Source organism: Engraulis encrasicolus, chromosome 19 (genome assembly GCF_034702125.1).
Source record: "Engraulis encrasicolus isolate BLACKSEA-1 chromosome 19, IST_EnEncr_1.0, whole genome shotgun sequence".
Lineage (NCBI taxonomy): Eukaryota > Metazoa > Chordata > Actinopteri > Clupeiformes > Engraulidae > Engraulis > Engraulis encrasicolus.
The window spans coordinates 43794770-43814769 of record NC_085875.1 but is presented as its reverse complement, the minus strand read 5'-3'; the positions used below and the strand labels follow the sequence as shown (position 1 = coordinate 43814769).

The 20000-nt window shown below is 43.2% G+C and overlaps 1 protein-coding gene across 3 annotated transcripts in view; it reads left to right on the top strand.

Moving 5' to 3' along the window:
• The window catches only part of col12a1a (collagen, type XII, alpha 1a), a 91430-nt gene that overhangs the window by 55977 nt on the left and 15453 nt on the right, over positions 1–20000 (top strand). For all 3 annotated transcript variants that reach the window (XM_063184513.1, XM_063184511.1, XM_063184512.1), the window contains 11 exons: positions 1–36; positions 266–405; positions 531–654; positions 6062–6205; positions 6598–6762; positions 6863–6901; positions 7135–7273; positions 9049–9191; positions 9765–9874; positions 17006–17161; positions 17521–17598. The exon at positions 1–36 is cut by the window's left edge and continues 39 nt beyond it. In XM_063184513.1, the coding sequence (XP_063040583.1) occupies positions 1–36; positions 266–405; positions 531–654; positions 6062–6205; positions 6598–6762; positions 6863–6901; positions 7135–7273; positions 9049–9191; positions 9765–9874; positions 17006–17161; positions 17521–17598 (1274 nt within the window). The remainder of the gene's footprint in view (positions 37–265; positions 406–530; positions 655–6061; positions 6206–6597; positions 6763–6862; positions 6902–7134; positions 7274–9048; positions 9192–9764; positions 9875–17005; positions 17162–17520; positions 17599–20000) is intronic.

Below are 20000 nucleotides of genomic sequence, written 5' to 3'. Positions count from 1 at the left end.
CTCCTCCTCCTCCAACCATCCCTGGTGCCCTAGAGGGTAGGTAACACTTGTCTGCAAGCATGACATCCAAAGCTGTCTCGCTGTGCATAATTGTTGTCATTTCATACCCCGGAAACTGCTGAACTGACCATGAGCCTTTTAATGGTCTTTCCTGTGTTGTTATCTGTGTTGTCTATGTATTAATTGTATTAATTATGCATTTCTACACAATCAATTGGCTTTTGGGAAACATAAAGTTGAAAAATTAAGTTTTTTTCTTACATAGTGTGCAAGGGTGCTAAGGCTGATTTGGTCTTCCTCATTGACGGCTCCTGGAGTATTGGCGATGAGAGCTTCGTCAAAGTCCTCCAGTTTGTCTTCGACATGATCGGCTCCTTTGAAACCATCAGTAACGAAGGCATGCAGGTGTGTGGCGTGCGAGACCCCCTCATTTCATATTCCAGACAGCGCTCCTCCAGGAAAGTTTCTGTCATCATCAGGGTTGATCATCATCAGCTGTGCTGACTGACTGTGACTGTGTGTTCAAACAGGTGTCCTTCGTGCAGTACAGCGATGAGGCTAAGACAGAGTTCAAGCTGAACACCTACCAGGACAAAGGAATGGCCCTGGCTGCTCTCCAGTTGGTCCGTTACAGAGGCGGGAACACTAAAACAGGTCTGTTCCTACTGTGGCTAAATATGTAAAAAAATCAATGCTATTGATAGTAAGAAAAATTTACTCTATTTCAACTTTACTTTTGTAGTCTGTATTGGTGCACTATATGCACTAAGTGTTTCTTGTTATATTATAATGCTGAGGATGCCAATACCGAGTCAATATGTCAATAGATGTATGATGAAATCCAAGGCACTCTTCGTCTTCATTAAAAAGCTTTTAATTAAATGTAGCTAGTTCATACTTGAACATTAAAATTTGCCAACATGTTTCGGCCAAACATTGGCCTTCATCAGGGCTTTAAAAGAGTTCAAACTTCCCCCCACTTCCCTTTATGCTTTTTGCGTCATGCTTGGGTGCGCGTCTCCAGTCCATGCGCGCCGGTAACGTGCGCGCCAACGGGTCTCCAAAACGTGCTTGCGCATGTACCCAAAACAAACATGGTGGTTGTCATTCTGCCCTTACAGCAGTATTACAGAGAACAATTTCAGCAGCACTATATTACCAGAGCATTCACCATTAACATTAAATATACAGCTCAAAGAAATGTCACCATATCTATACAGTCATTCAAACCAGGGTACGTCATGGCATTTAGATTGTGTATCCACCGGCTTTCCTTCTGGTTGAGTAATTTCTGTCTATCCCCTCTTCTTGTGCTCAAGGGGACATGATCAATGCCAATAGCCGTGAATGTAACAGGGGCATTGGCATGTGTCTCATTAAAGTGTTTGACCATGGCATAGTCACAATTTCCATTCTTTCCAGCATATTTGTGTTCGGCCAAACGGTCTTTAAGGCGTCTTTTTGTGCGCCCGACATAAAAAGCTTCGCAAAGCGTGCATCGCAACAGGTAAATGACATGGGTGGTTTGGCAGTTTATAAAATGTCTGATTGTAAAATCCCGATGTGTGTTTGGGTGTCTAAAACTTTTGCATTTCACCACAATGTCGCATATTTTTGCAATGCCCGCATTTGAAAGTGCCGTTGGGCTTTTGGGGGATCCACGTCTCTGGTCTCTGGTCTCTAGGGGATAGGTGACTCCGTACCACCTTATCGCCTATGGTCGGCGCTCTTTTGAAAGAAAAAATAGGGGGTTCTTTAAAAATGTCCCTTAAGGTGTCGTCACATTGTAAAAGTGTCCAGTTGTTAGAAATGACTTTGCGGATGTCATGTGCTTCTGTACTATACCGCGTTGAAAAAAACATTCGGTTGTTGTCATTGCCTTTCTCTTTCCTCTTTAATAAAACGCTGCGCTCTTGCGCTTGGGCTTTTGTGAGGGCCGTGTTAAGGACTTTCGGTGCATATCCTCTTTGTTTGAAGCGATCCAGCATCTCCCTGCTCTTATTTTCAAAATCATCTTCTTTGTCACATATCCTACGTAACCTCTGGAACTGTCCATAGGGAATGTTCTTGATAAGATGAGGTGGGTGAAAACTCTTCGCGTGTAACAGTGTGTTTTTGTGTATGTCTTTGCGATAGATAGAAGTATGAAGGAGCCCATTAGTGTCTTTCGTGATTTCTAGGTCTAAGAAGTTGATTTTTGTTTTGCTGTATTCCAGTGATAGTTTCACATTCGCATTGGTGCTGTTGAGATAACTGTGAAAGCTTATCAACTCCTCTTCGCTGCCATTCCATATCATGATGACGTCATCAATATACCTAGACCACCAGGCGACCGCCTCCTTATAGGTATTGCTTTGTCCAAAACACAATAGACCTCTCCTCCCACATACCCATGAATAAGCCGGCATATGATGGGCTGAAACATGCACCCATAGCGCAGCCTTTGATTTGTTTAAAAAGTTTGTCTTGGAATAAAAAAATATTGTTGTTCAATGTCCATTCTGTTAGACCCAATAAAAAGTTAGTAGGTGGATTATGTGGGTGGGGCCTGGTATTAAGAAAGTGTTCAAGCGCCGCTAAGCCTTCTTGGTGGTCAATGTTAGTATAAAGGGCTTCAACATCCATAGTGACTAAGAAAGCATCAGGACCGATAGTCAAGTCCTTGATTTTGCATAAAACATCAGTTGTATCCTGTATAAAGGCTGGCAATGTTGGAAGCAGAGGCTTAATAAAAAAATCAACATACTTGGATATGGGTTCCAGGAGACTTTCATTACCGGAGATAACTGGTCTCCCAGGGGGGTTGGTTACGTTTTTGTGTACTTTGGGTAAAAGAGGAGGATTTAAACAAAAAACTGGAGGAATTCAACTCCAACAAGGAAATTGATGACCTGCGTAAAAAACTGGAGGAGAACATCTCTAAATTTAAAGAACAATTAAAACAAGACAAAATACGCAAATTCCAGAGGGACGAAGTTGATTACAAGGAGAACAGAGTTTATTTCTGGACCAAGGCGAAAACAACACGCTATCACGAAGCGCAACAAAGGTGGCCCAGGACGGTGTCGTTTAACTTTACAAGTGATGAAGAGGATCTGGCTACAATGCCACATACATCCACAAGGGACCAGTCGGGAAACGAGAATTCTCCAATACCGAAGGAAAGACACAAGCCGACGAGAGGAAGAGGAAGAGGACGAGGGAGGGGACGTGGAAGAGGAAGAGAACAAGAAGGGGTCGAAAGAGACCCAATGCCCTACCTGCGGAGTCGCAAGATTTAGTTATAAATATCTCAGACTCACCCCTCTCTGAAGCACAAGTCAATGTTCTATCTAAAGGACTTACTTTTTCACCGACCACTTCCTCTGATACGTTTGATGTCAAAATTGATCTCTTTAGATTTTATAGATCGTTACACCTCAAAGCATGGTATAACCTGAATCCCTCCGGGCCCGCAATTACTAATTATTCCAACACACCATTTAAGCCCAAATCAACTTTCTGTCCTATTGTACAGAACGCCACCTTGAATACTTTCGAGAGAAAAGTTAATTATGAGATTGAACAGGTTCTCACTAAGAAAAACTCTCAGCGCACACGAAACTTGACCAAAGATGAAAGAGACGCACTTAAGGAATTGGCTGACAATAAAGACATTGTAATTAAAAAAGCGGACAAAGGGGGCGCTGTTGTGGTATGGGGGTATGAACAGTATGTTAAAGAAGCGCAACGCCAGCTGGATGACGAGATGTTCTACCGACCACTGAAAACAAGCCCAATGGAAACACTTACGAAGGAACTTCATGAGAAATTACAGAAAGCGAGGGAGGAGGACCTAATCTCACCTCAAGAATTCGATTTCCTGTACAATCCTTACCCACGGATGGCCTCTTTCTATCTTTTACCCAAAGTACACAAAAACGTAACCAACCCCCCTGGGAGACCAGTTATCTCCGGTAATGAAAGTCTCCTGGAACCCATATCCAAGTATGTTGATTTTTTTATTAAGCCTCTGCTTCCAACATTGCCAGCCTTTATACAGGATACAACTGATGTTTTATGCAAAATCAAGGACTTGACTATCGGTCCTGATGCTTTCTTAGTCACTATGGATGTTGAAGCCCTTTATACTAACATTGACCACCAAGAAGGCTTAGCGGCGCTTGAACACTTTCTTAATACCAGGCCCCACCCACATAATCCACCTACTAACTTTTTATTGGGTCTAACAGAATGGACATTGAACAACAATATTTTTTTATTCCAAGACAAACTTTTTAAACAAATCAAAGGCTGCGCTATGGGTGCATGTTTCAGCCCATCATATGCCGGCTTATTCATGGGTATGTGGGAGGAGGTCTATGTGTTTGGACAAAGCAATACCTATAAGGAGGCGGTCGCCTGGTGGTCTAGGTATATTGATGACGTCATCATGATATGGAATGGCAGCGAAGAGGAGTTGATAAGCTTTCACAGTTTATCTCAACAGCACCAATGCGAATGTGAAACTATCACTGGAATACAGCAAAACAAAAATCAACTTCTTAGACCTAGAAATCACGAAAGACACTAATGGGCTCCTTCATACTTCTATCTATCGCAAAGACATACACAAAAACACACTGTTACACGCGAAGAGTTTTCACCCACCTCATCTTATCAAGAACATTCCCTATGGACAGTTCCAGAGGTTACGTAGGATATGTGACAAAGAAGATGATTTTGAAAATAAGAGCAGGGAGATGCTGGATCGCTTCAAACAAAGAGGATATGCACCGAAAGTCCTTAACACGGCCCTCACAAAAGCCCAAGCGCAAGAGCGCAGCGTTTTATTAAAGAGGAAAGAGAAAGGCAATGACAACAACCGAATGTTTTTTTCAACGCGGTATAGTACAGAAGCACATGACATCCGCAAAGTCATTTCTAACAACTGGACACTTTTACAATGTGACGACACCTTAAGGGACATTTTTAAAGAACCCCCTATTTTTTCTTTCAAAAGAGCGCCGACCATAGGCGATAAGGTGGTACGGAGTCACCTATCCCCTAGAGACCAGAGACCAGAGACGTGGATCCCCCAAAAGCCCAACGGCACTTTCAAATGCGGGCATTGCAAAATATGCGACATTGTGGTGAAATGCAAAAGTTTTAGACACCCAAACACACATCGGGATTTTACAATCAGACATTTTATAAACTGCCAAACCACCCATGTCATTTACCTGTTGCGATGCACGCTTTGCGAAGCTTTTTATGTCGGGCGCACAAAAAGACGCCTTAAAGACCGTTTGGCCGAACACAAATATGCTGGAAAAAATGGAAATTGTGACTATGCCATGGTCAAACACTTTAATGAGACACATGCCAATGCCCCTGTTACATTCACGGCTATTGGCATTGATCATGTCCCCTTGAGCACAAGAAGAGGGGATAGACAGAAATTACTCAACCAGAAGGAAAGCCGGTGGATACACAATCTAAATGCCATGACGTACCCTGGTTTGAATGACTGTATAGATATGGTGACATTTCTTTGAGCTGTATATTTAATGTTAATGGTGAATGCTCTGGTAATATAGTGCTGCTGAAATTGTTCTCTGTAATACTGCTGTAAGGGCAGAATGACAACCACCATGTTTGTTTTGGGTACATGCGCAAGCACGTTTTGGAGACCCGTTGGCGCGCACGTTACCGGCGCGCATGGACTGGAGACGCGCACCCAAGCATGACGCAAAAAGCATAAAGGGAAGTGGGGGGAAGTTTGAACTCTTTTAAAGCCCTGATGAAGGCCAATGTTTGGCCGAAACATGTTGGCAAATTTTAATGTTCAAGTATGAACTAGCTACATTTAATTAAAAGCTTTTTAATGAAGACGAAGAGTGCCTTGGATTTCATCATACATCTCTAAGTTACGTCTAACCAAAGAGCACCTTCGCACTACAAAACAGAACGCCGAAGCCCTCTGACCTACGCCTTTGTTCAATATGTCAATACACAGAGCAACAACCAAACAACAAAAGTGGAATCAGTTTATAAACATTGATGTTTTATGTTTTATCAGGTGCTGCTCTGAAATACGTTGGCGAGAAAGTCTTCACCTCTGACGCTGGCATGAGGAGGAACGTTCCCAAGGTCCTGGTGGTCGTGACTGATGGACGTGCCCAAGACGACGTGAAGAAGAGTGCAATGAAACTCCAGACCTCTGGTAAGTCAGAGAGCCCCTAAAGCCGTGATACCCTCGGAAAGGTGTAACATAAAACCCGGAATAGACTCACAATCCAAATTGATGAGCAGTTATTTAAGTATTTCAATCACTTTTGCTAGTAAGGACTTCTTGACTAGGCTCTTCAAAACATTCATATTTATGAGCTTTTTGGGCCTTGACAGCGACAGTGAAGAGCGATAGGTACTTAGTGGGGAGGAAGATGGGGTGAGGTTGGGAAAATAACCCAGGCCGGATTCAAACCTGGGTGCCCCTGGGCAGACTATCCTCTTTTTTGCTCATATGACACCACACAATGAAATAAACAGGCAGTGGTATAATATCTCGTGTTTTTGAAACATCTAATATTGACACTGTTATTCTTTCCCTTGCAGGCTACAGTGTGTTTGTCATTGGTGTTGCTGATGTGGATGTTGTGGAGTTGCGTAACATCGGAAGCAAGCCCAGCGACAGACATGTGTTTGTGGTGGATGACTTTGATGCTTTCACCAAGATCCAGGACAATCTCATCACATTCATCTGCGAAACTGCAACATCAAGTGAGGCCATGTTATTCTAAAAATGTTACATGTTAAAGAAAAGAGTAACCTCTTGAAAGACTAGAGTAATTTCACACCATGCTGTCCAATTTCTTTACAGCTTGCCCACTGATCTACCTGGATGGCTTCACAACACCTGGTAAGACAGCCAGAATAGCTGACATCCCACAATCATATTACAACTTTCTCTCATCTCACCTTCTAGTTTTACATTGATCTTGATTGGCAGCTCCTAACCGATTGCAATGTGGCTTGTATGCTGATTGCAATGTGGCTGTGTGAGCTTGTATTTTTTGTGAAGCACAATTGAAATGCCTCTGTGTGTTCGAAATGCACTATACGTACAAATGAACTTGCCTTGCCTCGCCGTAGGATTCCAAATGCTGGAGGCCTTCAACATCACTGACAGGACCTTCGCCGCCACCCACGGTATCTCCATGGAGCCGGGAACCTTCAACAGCTTCATCACCTACCGGCTGCACAAGGACGCCTTCCTCTCCGCACCCACAAAGTAGGTGGTGGTCATGGTGGTGATGAGGGTGGAGGTGATGGTGATGAGGGTGGAGGTGATGGTGAGGGTGGGGGTGGTGGTGGTGCTTTAACTAGAGTCTCCAGTGGTAAGCCCTTTGGGGCTCTCCCATTCCTTGTAATGTTCTCCATTATTTTTAATGGCCTTTGAAGAGCAAAAAGTCGGCCACATTTCCCTCTCTCTCGATGCGCATTAGCAGTGCTCCCTCCCGCAGCTGAGCCAAGCGTGTTTGTGCCACAGTTTTATTTTTCGCTGACTTGAATTGTAACTTTGAGAAAGAAGTTTGATTCTTTTGTTGCTGTTGCGGGGGATGGGGGGTTGGTTGGTTGGAGGATGGATGTGGTCAATCAGGGAAGCCGACAGAGGGAGAGAAAGGAGTCAGTTGTCCCAAGCTCGGGGCCCAGAATTGGTTTCTCATTGCATTGTACTGTACATATGTATTGAGTAGGGAGGCCTATTGTGATTGGCTTTGGCCCGGGCCCTGATAAAGCTGTCAGCGGCCCTGCGGTCAATCCTTGCATGATGTGGGAATGGCTCCCACCCACGCATATCACAATGGGAGCAAATATGGCACCTTGAGGTCAGGAGCTCCTCGTCATTACGGGAACTGTTTTAAGGGTTCCTCAGGCGATTGCACAGTCACTCCAAAATACTGTTGAAAGCCATTCCTGGCCAAAGTGGCCTCTTGTTAATTTGTCCACAACGATTTCTGTTTTGTGCTTAGTGTAGGGTGACTGCGCAAATGGAAACGTTTCTCACAACTGAGGGAGTGGGAGTGGGAGAGAGAGAGGGGGCGGGGAAAAATACTTCCAATGTGCTGCAATTTTTTAAGCCTGGAAGCGATTTGGTGTCTATTTGGGTGTGTGGGGATGATGAGACTCTTGTCTGCCTGTGCCTCCCAGGTCACTCCTGTGGCAAAGTCCTGTGAGAAAAAAAATGACTCAGTGAAGTATCTTGGAATGCCCCATGGTTGAACCTCATCGTTTTAAGTGAGCAAATATCACTTTACAAAAAAAGAAAAGGAACTACACCACTGGGTGGTTGACCCCAAGTGCATCTGGTACTATAGTGCTCTCTATCTCTCTCTCTCTCTCTCTCTCTCTCTCTCTCTCTCTCTCTCTCTCTCTCTCTCTCTCTCTCTCTCTCTCTCTCTCTCTCTCTCTCTCTCTCGGTGTATCTGCTTTTTACTGTGGTCCATTGAAGCTGTTATATTTATCTACTGGCTCTAAATAAATCAATATGCTGTGGTGGAGAGACATATGATCATGCATGGGAAAATGGTATAGCGTCATACTTTATGTTAGTAGGGGACTTCCATGAACACCTCAGATTAAAATCATGGTGGTGGCCTTCATTGTTTTTTTGTATTGAGCATTTTAGTCAAACAAACAGCTGAACGCGCAATGTATTTTGTAAGTAAAAGAAAAATCTATTATCAAAGATCTGAGAGAGGTTTTTTTTAAGTGGATACGTTCCAGACTCCAGCCATGGCATGTGTAGGCATAGTGTGTTTATTCGTTTCATCTGGCAGCATGACAAAAGTCACATACATTTGTAAGCTCAGCACACCATGAAGGGGTCTGGATTTGGTGGAAGAAAAAAAATTGTTTGTATCAAGTTCAACGCTCTGGATCCCCTGCTGTTGTACTGTTCTAGCAAACAGACAAAAAACACTCAAAACAACAAAATGTACACAAAAGAAAAAACCTGAACCTTTCTTTTCCTTCTTTTTTTCAACCATCGTCTGTGTTGCATAGGGAGCTTCACCCAGATGGGCTGCCACCATCGTTCACCATCATCCTGCTTCTCCGCCTCTTACCCGACACCCCGTCGCAGGCCTTCGACATATGGCAGATCGCAGATGGAAACAACAACCCAGAAGTTGGAGTCACTCTGAACCGTGAGTGTGTTGCACCCCACATCGTCTTTACTCTCTCTCTCTCTCTCTCTCTCTCTCTCTCTCTCTCTCTCTCTCTCTCTCTCTCTCTCTCTCTCTCTCTCTCTCTCTCTCTCTCTCTCTCCATCTCTCTTTCTCTCTCTCTCTCTCTTCTGTGGTGTGTGAAGCACGTCGTCGCTGACGCGACCGCCATCTGTACTCACTGTAGCCTCTGATCCCCTATGCCTGCCCTCTCCACCCTCCCCCCATCCCCCTCTCCTCTATACCAAATAACAGTGTTTAGAAAGCTAGGCCATCGTAATGGATCCCAGGCCCCAAACTCTGCATTGATCTCCACGCTCTTTGCTAATTGCTGAGAGAGAGAAAAAACTCAGAAGGAGCATCTGTAGCCAGTGCTCTGGCCCCCAGTCTCCATTGTCACTGCTCCAATTTCCTCTTTTCCTCTTAATGCGGTCCTCACGGTGTTTATGTACCTGTCTGCACTCATGATCACTGATCTTAACGTGTTGCTATCCTTTTGTTTAATCTCTCCATCCTCTCCTCTCCTCTCCTCTCCCCTGCTCTCCTCTCCTGCAGCCTCCAGCAAAGTCCTCTCGTTTTACAACAAAGACGTCGGGGGAAAGCTTCAGACCGTTTCCTTTGACAGTGACCCAGTGAAGAAGGTCTTCCATGGCAGCTTCCACAAGGTAAAGAGCCATTTTAGTCAAATACTCGGAGATCGGAAGGCTGCAATCTCTTGATAACTACAACCAGACTCTGTGTTGTCTTGAGGCGTCTTTCCTTTCGTTTTTCTGTTTGCGCTTAACAAATGGGAAAGCATGCGCGATTGGGGATGGCTGTCTTCTGATTGGTCAGAGCAGCTGGGTTCAGCTGGATGATGTTTTTGTTGTTTTTACTGCTGCTGAATTTGGAGGCCTGAAAGAGTCAAGAGCATTTTCCCTTTGTTATCGGATCTATCTTTTATTTATTCAATAGCTATCAGTGCAAATCCTGATAGTTTTCAAGTTTTCCAGGAACATTATCACACACGGCACCTTGAAGCACTTATAACGTCTCATTGGTGCTAAGTGGTGGTTCTAAGGAACCCAGCAATGCAAAATGGTCTAACTCTTTTTTTTGTCTGCAGTATTTCATATAAATATATTAGGTGAAAAGCATTTAACCCTATACTGCACACATTATTATCCCATCATGGAAAAAAATCTAACTGTGGTTTTTGTCACATAAAATGAACTTCTTAAGACATTTTTGCAATTTTTTTCAAAAAAAAGTTTTTTGGGGGGGTACTTTTAGGTTTGTTGCCATATGGCAACATTGTGCAGTTACGGAAAGGATCCAGTGTACATTTTCCCTCCAAGACCAAACAAGGGTCTTAAAACATTATGGATTATTTTATAGAAATATAATTGTTTTTATGTCAGAAAAACATTGAAAGTTTACCCACAAGTTCAAGGAAGTTATTTAACACATTTTTGCCACTGAGAGAACAAGCGAATACTGTTTATTATATCCCCGAAAAACAGTATTTCAGTGGTATTACTTTGACCAACCACCAATGAATATATTAGGTATTAACACAATATCTGTGCATAGATTTGCACAAAAATGTGTATGGTAAATGTCTATAATATGAACATGAACTGATTTAATTTTGGAAGCCAACACTTTCAAGATGGCCGACATTCAAGATGGCCGATTTGCGGGCCAGGCATCTTTCAACATAACCGATAGTTTATTTGTCATAAATTTTGAATGTATGCTTGGATTTACACTAAACCTTGTGTGATAACACTCTATAATGAATAAATAAGCCATGTAAAATTGTGAGGCCAGTGCTTTCAAGATAGCTGAATTTCAAGATGGCTGACTTTGAAGTTGGCAATCTTTCGAGACCGCCTACCTTTTGTTTACACCACAACTTTTCAATGGGTGCTGGGATTTGCAGTAAATCTTGTGTGTTAATAATATAATTGGATTATGGGCTGTTTGAAATTTCGAGATTATGCTTTTAAAATGGTTGACTTTCAAAATGGTTGACTTCGTACAATAATTTTTGATCGGGTTGACAGATTTGCACAAACGTTGTGTGTTAATTAGCCTAATTATAACAGACAAATGAAGTCAAAACGTTTTGGAGGCTTAAAATGGTGAAGATGACAGTAGCTTTATGCTCTAATCTGGGGTTTGGGGATTTTTGTGGTATACCTCTGGCAGTCTGGGGAGGCTGCATAGGCCTTGTTCGCTTTTCTGCATGTACTCAGAGTGAAAGCTCATAAAACAGTTCTGTACACCTATTATAACATTTTTAATGTTCATTACAGACTGCCATTTACACTAATTATAAATATTATCAGTTATCAATCATTCAATCAATAAATAAATCAATTAATCAATCAATTAGAATTGTGTATTTGTATCAATACACTTTCCCTATTGACTGTCTTGTTCCATTACCGCACAATGTTGCCGTATGGCAACATACCTATTTTTCAACATAAAATGGAAATAATTTTAGTTGAAAACAAAACAAACGGTGAAAACAGATCATGACTAACTATAGATCATCCCAATATTTTTTTAAATTTTGTAAATATTGTAAAAAGTGTGAAAAATCTTGGCCAATGCCAGAGCAATCTGTCAAGGACACACGCTCATGTACAGTGAGGGAAAGAGCGAGCCTGGGGCTGTGTGTGGTGACAGGGGATGTCAAGAAACCACATAATTGGATAAAACAAGGCCACAGTTTCAATATGAAAACCAATCAGTGTCTATTATTTATATTTAAATACCAGGAAATGCCAAAAGAATGGTATGTTGCCATATGGCAACACCGTGCAGTATAGGGTTAAGTACTCCAAATAAAACCAGTGGCTCAGCTATGTTGGTGGCCAGTCAATGAATGTAAAACATTATCTCATTTCAGCTGTTCATTTTTTTCAATTATACTTCTACCATGCTGCTTGCATGAGTCATTTTGATGAATAACCCAGACACCCAATAAATGCACAGTTTGTTTGTCAGTGGGATTCTGTTGACCTCTACGGCCTGGTATGAGCTGTAAACAGCCGGAGATTGACCCAGACTGGGGGGTGGTAAGGATACTGAGGGTCCCGTGGATCGGGGAATGTTTAGACAAGAAGTGTCTTGTTACAGGCATTGCTAATCACTCAGTGCTGAGTGGGACACTGGGAGTTCTAGGCAATGAGTTTACTCTTTTCCTCTGTCTGTAGCCCTCGGACTGTATGGAAGGGGGATGTTTTGACGTGATCACTTGGGGTTATTAATTAGGGCAGTTTTGCCAAGCTAAGGCAATAAAATACATTCTCTGTTTGTTTTTCTTTCCTTGCGGTTGGAAACATGTTTTTGCCCACTGCATTGGCCACAGCGTCTCAAATGTTAATCACACTATTTTATGTCCGCAATATAATGATTGTGGAAAAGAACATTGTGGTTCCAAAAAAATGCAGAGAGAATATTTATCAGTCAGAGACAATGTTGACATTTGATGACATTGAAGACTCGCGCTTAACTTTTATGTTTCTTGAGGTGGAATTTTTACCTTGTTATTTCTGTTTTGGCCCTTGCTCACACACATAAAGTCTCTTTTGTCTTTGCTATTTCATCAATATGCTTGTTACTTACCTTATTCTAAACAGTGTCAAGCCATTTTGGCTAAACATGTGTCTGTTATCCTCAGTAGATGTTCCTCAAAATAGAAGCACCACAGAACACTGCTCATGTGCAAGTCATATCACATGAAGACATACCCCACAAAAGTCAAGAAAGCCCAAGCCCACTCGCATAAACATGTCACAGGGTAACTCACCATGGTGACTCACGCACCACACACACTTTGAAATACGCTCGGAAAACTTCAGAAATATGGTATATGGGAACGGTTGTCCCCCCTTCCACTGCACGGGTTTTCAAGAGAAAGAAAGCACCAAGGCTCCGAGCTATGGTGCTCTGCATGAGGCTAGGAAATATCCATCACTCACGTTGGTCCCGCTTCTGACATTCTTTTAGAGGGCGACTTGTTGGTGACTCCTGTAGAATTATGGTTCACTCTTCATGACATAACGTGCACTTGGACTGTTTTGGCATGTTCTAGTAGTCCCTCAACCCACAGTGAACCCATACTGAGAATATTGTACAGAGACTATCAAAGAAGTACAGTTTGAACCCCATTAATCAGTGAACATGGTCAACTACTCTCTCCACACTTTTGAACTTCGGTGAAGCGTTTGTTTGAAGCTTTCACCAGCAAGCGGCATCTCTGTGTGACCTTGGGCAGTGATGAACAGAACATATTCCATCCTCAGCAGACAGAAAACTAATTAAAGGCCCTGTCAGAGAAACATCAGATGGCTCTCCAATGAGACACCATTATTCCCCACTGTTGTAATGCCTGGGTTACAAATCGGTCCGGGCCAATCAGTTTACAGGGCTGTAGTTGTTGTACTTGTATCTGGGGTCCAGACAACCATTGGTGTGCTGCGGCGGTCATTGCGAGTGTTCGGTGGCTTCCTCCTCAGTCACCACTGGCAACGCAAAGTAACCTCAGCTGGCCCAAACCACCCTGACCAGTAGGGGAGACCAAGGCTATCCTTAGAGGTCGCTAGATTACAGGCTGCTTTGGCCAACGTGAAAACAAGCGTCTAAACATTACATTGTAGTCATGGAAGCCGTGCTGACTTGAAAGGGCAGTACGGTGAGTGTTTGCAGAGGCTCACCATGGTTGTGCCATACATCGGAGACGCAGGATTTATCCCCTAACTGCCCCTGCTTATATGCAGTGTTTTCCTGATGACTGTCTCTGGGTACGAGCAGTATCTTATATCATGTGGTTTCTTTCTGTTTTCTGCAGACAGCTTTACGTTTTTTTTGTACATAGACTGCGTTAAGGTCTGCTTAACAGTGGGGGCGCTGAGAAGTAATATCCATTTCAGTAAAGTAAGTCTGATCATTGAAGGAAACCATGTTCGGAAACCCCAAAATGCTGGTTTCGGTAAATGGGAGACCTGACCCCTCTGGGAATCCCAAGAGCTTGGGGATTTTTAGGGCCCCTTGGTTTAGTTTTCTGGAGAGGCGCCAAGCAAAGCTCTGGCTCTGACAAGAAAAACGTTAAATCACTGTTAGGAAACTTACCTGCAGCTTAAGTGTGCAGACAACATAACAATGTCCATTTAATTGAACGAGAGGTGTTAAGAGCCTAAAAAATAAAATGGCAAGGTTCGCACTTCATTATCCCAGTGTGTTTCAGGATTTAAAAAACTACAATTGCTGTATTATTATTCCGAAAGCCTCCAGACTCTCAAATTTTCCGTTCGTGTATCCGGCGATGTGAATGTGCGCCAGTATTCCCATGCAGTTAATGAGAGTGGGGAGAGTGCCCTCAGAAATCAAAGCAGCATTTTGAAAAAAAATAAAGTGGCTTGTTTTGGTCAGTCTGTCCATGGCCTGATGTGGGATATATAACCTCTGTCCTTTGTTCTCACATCTAAATCTGTAGGCAGTTGCTCTTTGTTGAATGGTATTTAACCTTAAGACCTAACAGTTCTAGAATAGTCTATTTAACAGAATTGTCAACGCTGTTGAAGGTAAATATGCACGGATGCTACAGCCGTTTATGTTACACAGATACTACTCCCAGTCTTAACGGCTCTTAATCCTTTAGTGCAGAGCCTATGTCATAACCTTACTGCCACCATAATTGTAATGACTAAGTCTCAGTAATGTCATAACAATGTTGTTATGATGAGGTTGAGTCTTTTTAGCCATGAGTGAACAGTCTCGGTGGGCTGGCCCATATGCACAAAGAAGCCACAGTATTCTGCATATGTCTAGTGAAGAATTGCGGAGAAAGAAATGAATCGTGAAACTGCCCTGACAATCAAATCAATCACTTGGAATTAAAATGGGGGCACATTTATCCAGTAGGAAAACCTTTCTTGGCTAGTTCAAGACTATGTTCCCATTAGAATCATTTGGAACTTGCTGTTGAGCTGCAGCAAAAAACAAAACATTTTCAGGTTGGCTTGTTATTATCAATATGTGGATACATTGTTCATTGAACAAAGACAATGTGGGGATGGTTGAAAGGTGATAATCGTTGCATGTTCACCAGGGATGTACAGTGAATCAGATGTGCTTGCTCAAGTTTCACCAAGACTTGGGTGATGAATGATGAAGTCTGGAAGAAAGTGGTGGGGAATAGTAATTGTCACAGAGCGAAATATGGAAGAGAAAATGGTGGATAGGATCTGGAGACGCAAGCCTGGCCAGGAGAGCATGAAATGGATGGAGAGAGACAGGCTCGGTGGAAACCTGACAGGAGGAGGCCCTAAAACAGAACCACATGCTGTGTGTTCACAGACACCCACAGAAGCCAGTCGGGAGAATCCAAGAATCCAAGAAAGTGTGTGTGTGTGTGTTTGTGTGTGTGTGTGTGTGTGTGTGTGTGTGTGTGTGTGTGTGTGTGTGTGTGTGTGTGTGTGTGTGTGTGTGTGTGTGTGTATGTGTGTGTGTGTTTTAGCGGAACATATCGGCAGAGCCAAAAGGCAGGCTTGTGGGGGTTAGAGAGGGTGTGACTTAGGCCCTTTTGCTGGTTAGATCATTACTGTCTTTTTGAGAGAGTTATATTTTCCTATTCTCCATAGAGTGGTTCCTCCATAGCCATTAAATTGCTACAAATGGTTTAGAATCTTTCCAAAGAAAAGACAAATTCCTGATAAAGTATGTTGGGCATACCAGAAAAGATGTCCACTGAACCTTCTGCACCTTATCAGAATGAAACATGTTGCTACAATACAAAAACCTTACAAAATTGTATGGCTTTGCCCATATTCTTCTAATTACAGTATGCACCAATTGCTGAGGTTGCATGACTCCCCCCACTGGCGCTCACCCCTTTGAAACTCTACATTGCGAATAGACATAAACCTCACTGAGTGTGGTGGGCAATATGCCGTAAGTTCATACCACAAGTCCTGGACCCCCATTTAATTTGTGGATAGTCAACAACTGGGTTCCCCTGCCAAGGAGGTTGATTAGTCTTCCACTAATAGGGTAGATAGATGGCCCGCTGCCTGCCTGCCGACTGCCTGCCTGCCTGTGGGTTCTTTTCCCTCTCTGCACAAGTCACAGAAAGTCAGCCGTGTTAAGAGACTGTTTGTCAGATGGGTCGACCAAGAAATGCAACTGTGTAGGAAAGTATGGAAACAAGAGTACTTTTGATGGCATACCACAAATGACATAATGCCAAGATGTGGTGGAGCTGCTCTTGAAAGGAAATGGTGGTAGCAAAAAAAAAAGGCCGTTGGTTCTCAAGAACAGAACGGAAAGAATTAGCTGGAAGGTTTGCAGCTCATGTGTGTGGGCCCTAATGCTTACAGTACATGTAAAGGCAAAGAAACGGAAGAGAGCTATTCTGTTTGCCCCTCAAGGCACAATTGATCATAGAACAGCTGACATGGGTTCCCTTCGGATCTGACCACTGTCTTGCATAATGTGTAATAATAATCCATAATAAGTAGGTCCAAGGGCTTACCATTATCGTTAATTGTAAAGCCTTTTTCTAAATGTAGTTTTGCCAATAACATGGTATTCTGAGATGGGTTGAACTACCATAGTTCATTTACTTTTACAGGTTTAGTCTTTCAAAGGGTAAAAGTTTCTTTTAAAAATAGTAAGCATTCAGTCGGGCCCAACGGCTTCTGAACCTAATCCTGTACAATTTTCTTTTCGTGTTTTGTTTTTGGTTAATTTTGAAAGACTAATAACACGTTTTCTGTATCCGTATCATTTTTGTTTTCCAGTTGCACATCACAGTAACACCAAAGAGCGTCAAGCTGAACGTGGACTGCCAGGAGGTTGCAGAGAAGGAGATCAAGCCGGCGAGAAACATCACAACAGATGGCTACGAAGTCCTGGGCAGGATGGCGAAGGCCGGCGCCAAGAGGGAGTCTGCAACAGTAAGTGAAAAAAAATCGCTTTAAAAATGGAAAAGTGCTGTGAGCGCTCTCAGAGTAAGAAAAAAATCCTAAGAATCTTTAACCAGGAATATCTGAATAAAAAACCCCATTGTGTTGGCTGAGTGTTTCTGTTCATCAATGAGCTATTAAATCTTGGCGTGCCTTCCACCTCCGCTTTGCTTGCAGAATGCCCGTTCTGGTCGATCTGTGCTGGACGGGTTGTTTCACAGAATACTCGTCTTGTTACCTGCCCCTGTGAATGTGGCCATGTTTTTGTATTTTCTTATGCTTTGAGAGAATGGAAGCCATCTGTAACATCCGTTTGTGCCCCCCCACCCCCACCCCTCTCTCATCTGTAGTTCCAGCTCCAGCTGTTTGATATTGTCTGCACATTAGGCTGGACCACCAGAGACAAATGCTGTGACTTGCCAGCTACGGTAAGTACATATAGCCTTGCCTTGGATAGAGGGAGGGAGGGATTTGGGTTTCAGGATTCGGGATTCACTTCTCTTTGCTGTTCTGTACAACCCAGGCCTCCACATCCCACCTACACCTCCCTACCCCATACCCATTCCCAACCCAGACGTCCAAAACTCACCACCTCAACCTCCACTTCCACCTTTACCCTCTCAAAGCCAAATCACTTGAGTGAGCTAAATCTTCCTTTACCATCCCCATCCCCATCCCCATCCTGTCCCATCCCACCTCATCCCCAAACCACACCTCACACCCACACCTCACCCCCACCCCCACCCCCATCCACCTTCTCTCCCAGATGAAGCTGTTCAGGGTGTCATCAGGGCCTGCTCTACTTCAAAGGGAAGGCCTTGTCAGTAAGGAATTGCCTGCTGGTCTGCTGCAGAGACAATAGGATGATGGATGAGGTGTCAGGAGTGTCCGGTGTCTTGTCATGTGCTGTGCTGCACTGCGCTGTGCTGCTTGTTACCGTGTGTGGATCATGTGTAACTCATCTGCTGTGTTGCTGTGCGTGTGGATGCAACAGCAGCAGCATGCTGAAGGAAGGATTGCTGGATGTCTCAGATTTGTGGGACAGTTTATTGGTTGTGATTTACATATTGTGCATATGTCCTAGATACTTGTATACATGCCGTGCCATGATGATTGCACAAAGGGCCTGATTTATGACTGAAAGTTATCAGCGAAATGGCTTTGATATGTCAGACATTCCATTAAATGGCAATGATCTTAACTATGTTTTTATGCACAGCCTGATACATTTTTTACTGGTGATGTGTACAGTGGTGCCAGTGTTGCCAGATTGGGCAGGTTTTCTGCCAATTTATGGCTATTGAAATCAATAGAATTTAGTTCAAATTGGGCAGGATTTAGTACTTCCAGGCGGGTTTTGAGCATTTTTTGGGCTGGAAATCATCAGTCTCATCTGGCAACCCTGAGTGGCACTAGTATAGAAAGTGTCTGACTCTGACTCTGGCTGTCTGGCAGGCTGGAGCTTTCGCTGGAAGCTTATGTAATTTGCATGGAGCATAATGCAGCTGTAATAGCTATGTTTAGACATCTAGGGGAGCGTAATATGGCTTGACATGTTTCCAGTGTCGCAGGGAGATGATTGGCTCCATCTGCTGCACTATAACATACTGTAGCTACCAAAACTGATCAAGGCTGAGGAGCAGGAGTTTTGATGTCCGTATAGGTTTTGGCCAGTTCTGTATGGCCAATTGGAAAATGGGCAAATGCGTGACTTGCACTTAGACTCATTCGTTGTTTCCTGGTGTATTTTATAGTCTGGCTGTCATGTCAAGCTCCTAGATGGAAAGAGCCCATACAGTGAAGGCACGAAGAGGCAGGAGCAGTGAGCGTGTGGTGTGTGACTACTATTAGACAGAGTTAGAACCAATCAGACAGAAAACCACTGTTTGTATTTTCACTGGTTCCTATTTTTTATTGCAAAGGAACAACTGGGAATATCCAGGTTGGCCATGATGGTTTGAATATATTTTATAGTAGGTAGCGTCTCAGTCACCATGAGCAAACACAGATTATAGGTTATATAAAATTCCTTTGTGTAATTCTCAATGTAGCCTACTGGTTTGGTTGCATGTGGTTTAATGGACATAGGCATTAGCATTAAGAGTTTGAAAATGTTAACGACAACTCAGAACTACTTCATATTTTCAAATTATATAATATTCACGTAATATTACTTGGCAGAGGAGTGCCATTCTTTTTACATTAACCTTGCCAAAACAGAGGAGGATTTTCATACATAGTACAGTACATCTCTCTTTGAGGACACAAGAGCCCATAAGTTTTAAGCATATATAAGTATAAGCATATATAAGCAAAAAAGAAAAAAAAACTCTTCTGTCTCCCGTGTCTTCAGCATAATGTAGCTGAACAGTTTCTGGGATCTTTTCCCACCAGCTGAAGTGGGGTGGCGGCAGGCAATTTCCTGCTTCCATTTGACCAGTGATGTGTTGCTTTATGTCTGAAGTCTGGTCTGGCCTTTGGACCTATGGGTCACTCCAGCCCTCTGTTCAGCTACCAGAAGGAGAGCCCCATAGAGAACAGCTGCCTACAACCGTTTCCTCTTTGAAAACAAACAAACACACACACACACACACACACACACACACACACACACACACACACACACACACACACACACACACACACACACACACACACACACACGCACACACACACGCACACACACACACACACACACATATGCACACACACTCACACACACACACACTCAATCACACTCAACTGTCTCTCTCTCTCTGTCTCTCTCTCTCTCACACACACACACACCAAGACAAACACACATTCATACTCATTTATCATTCATGCACTT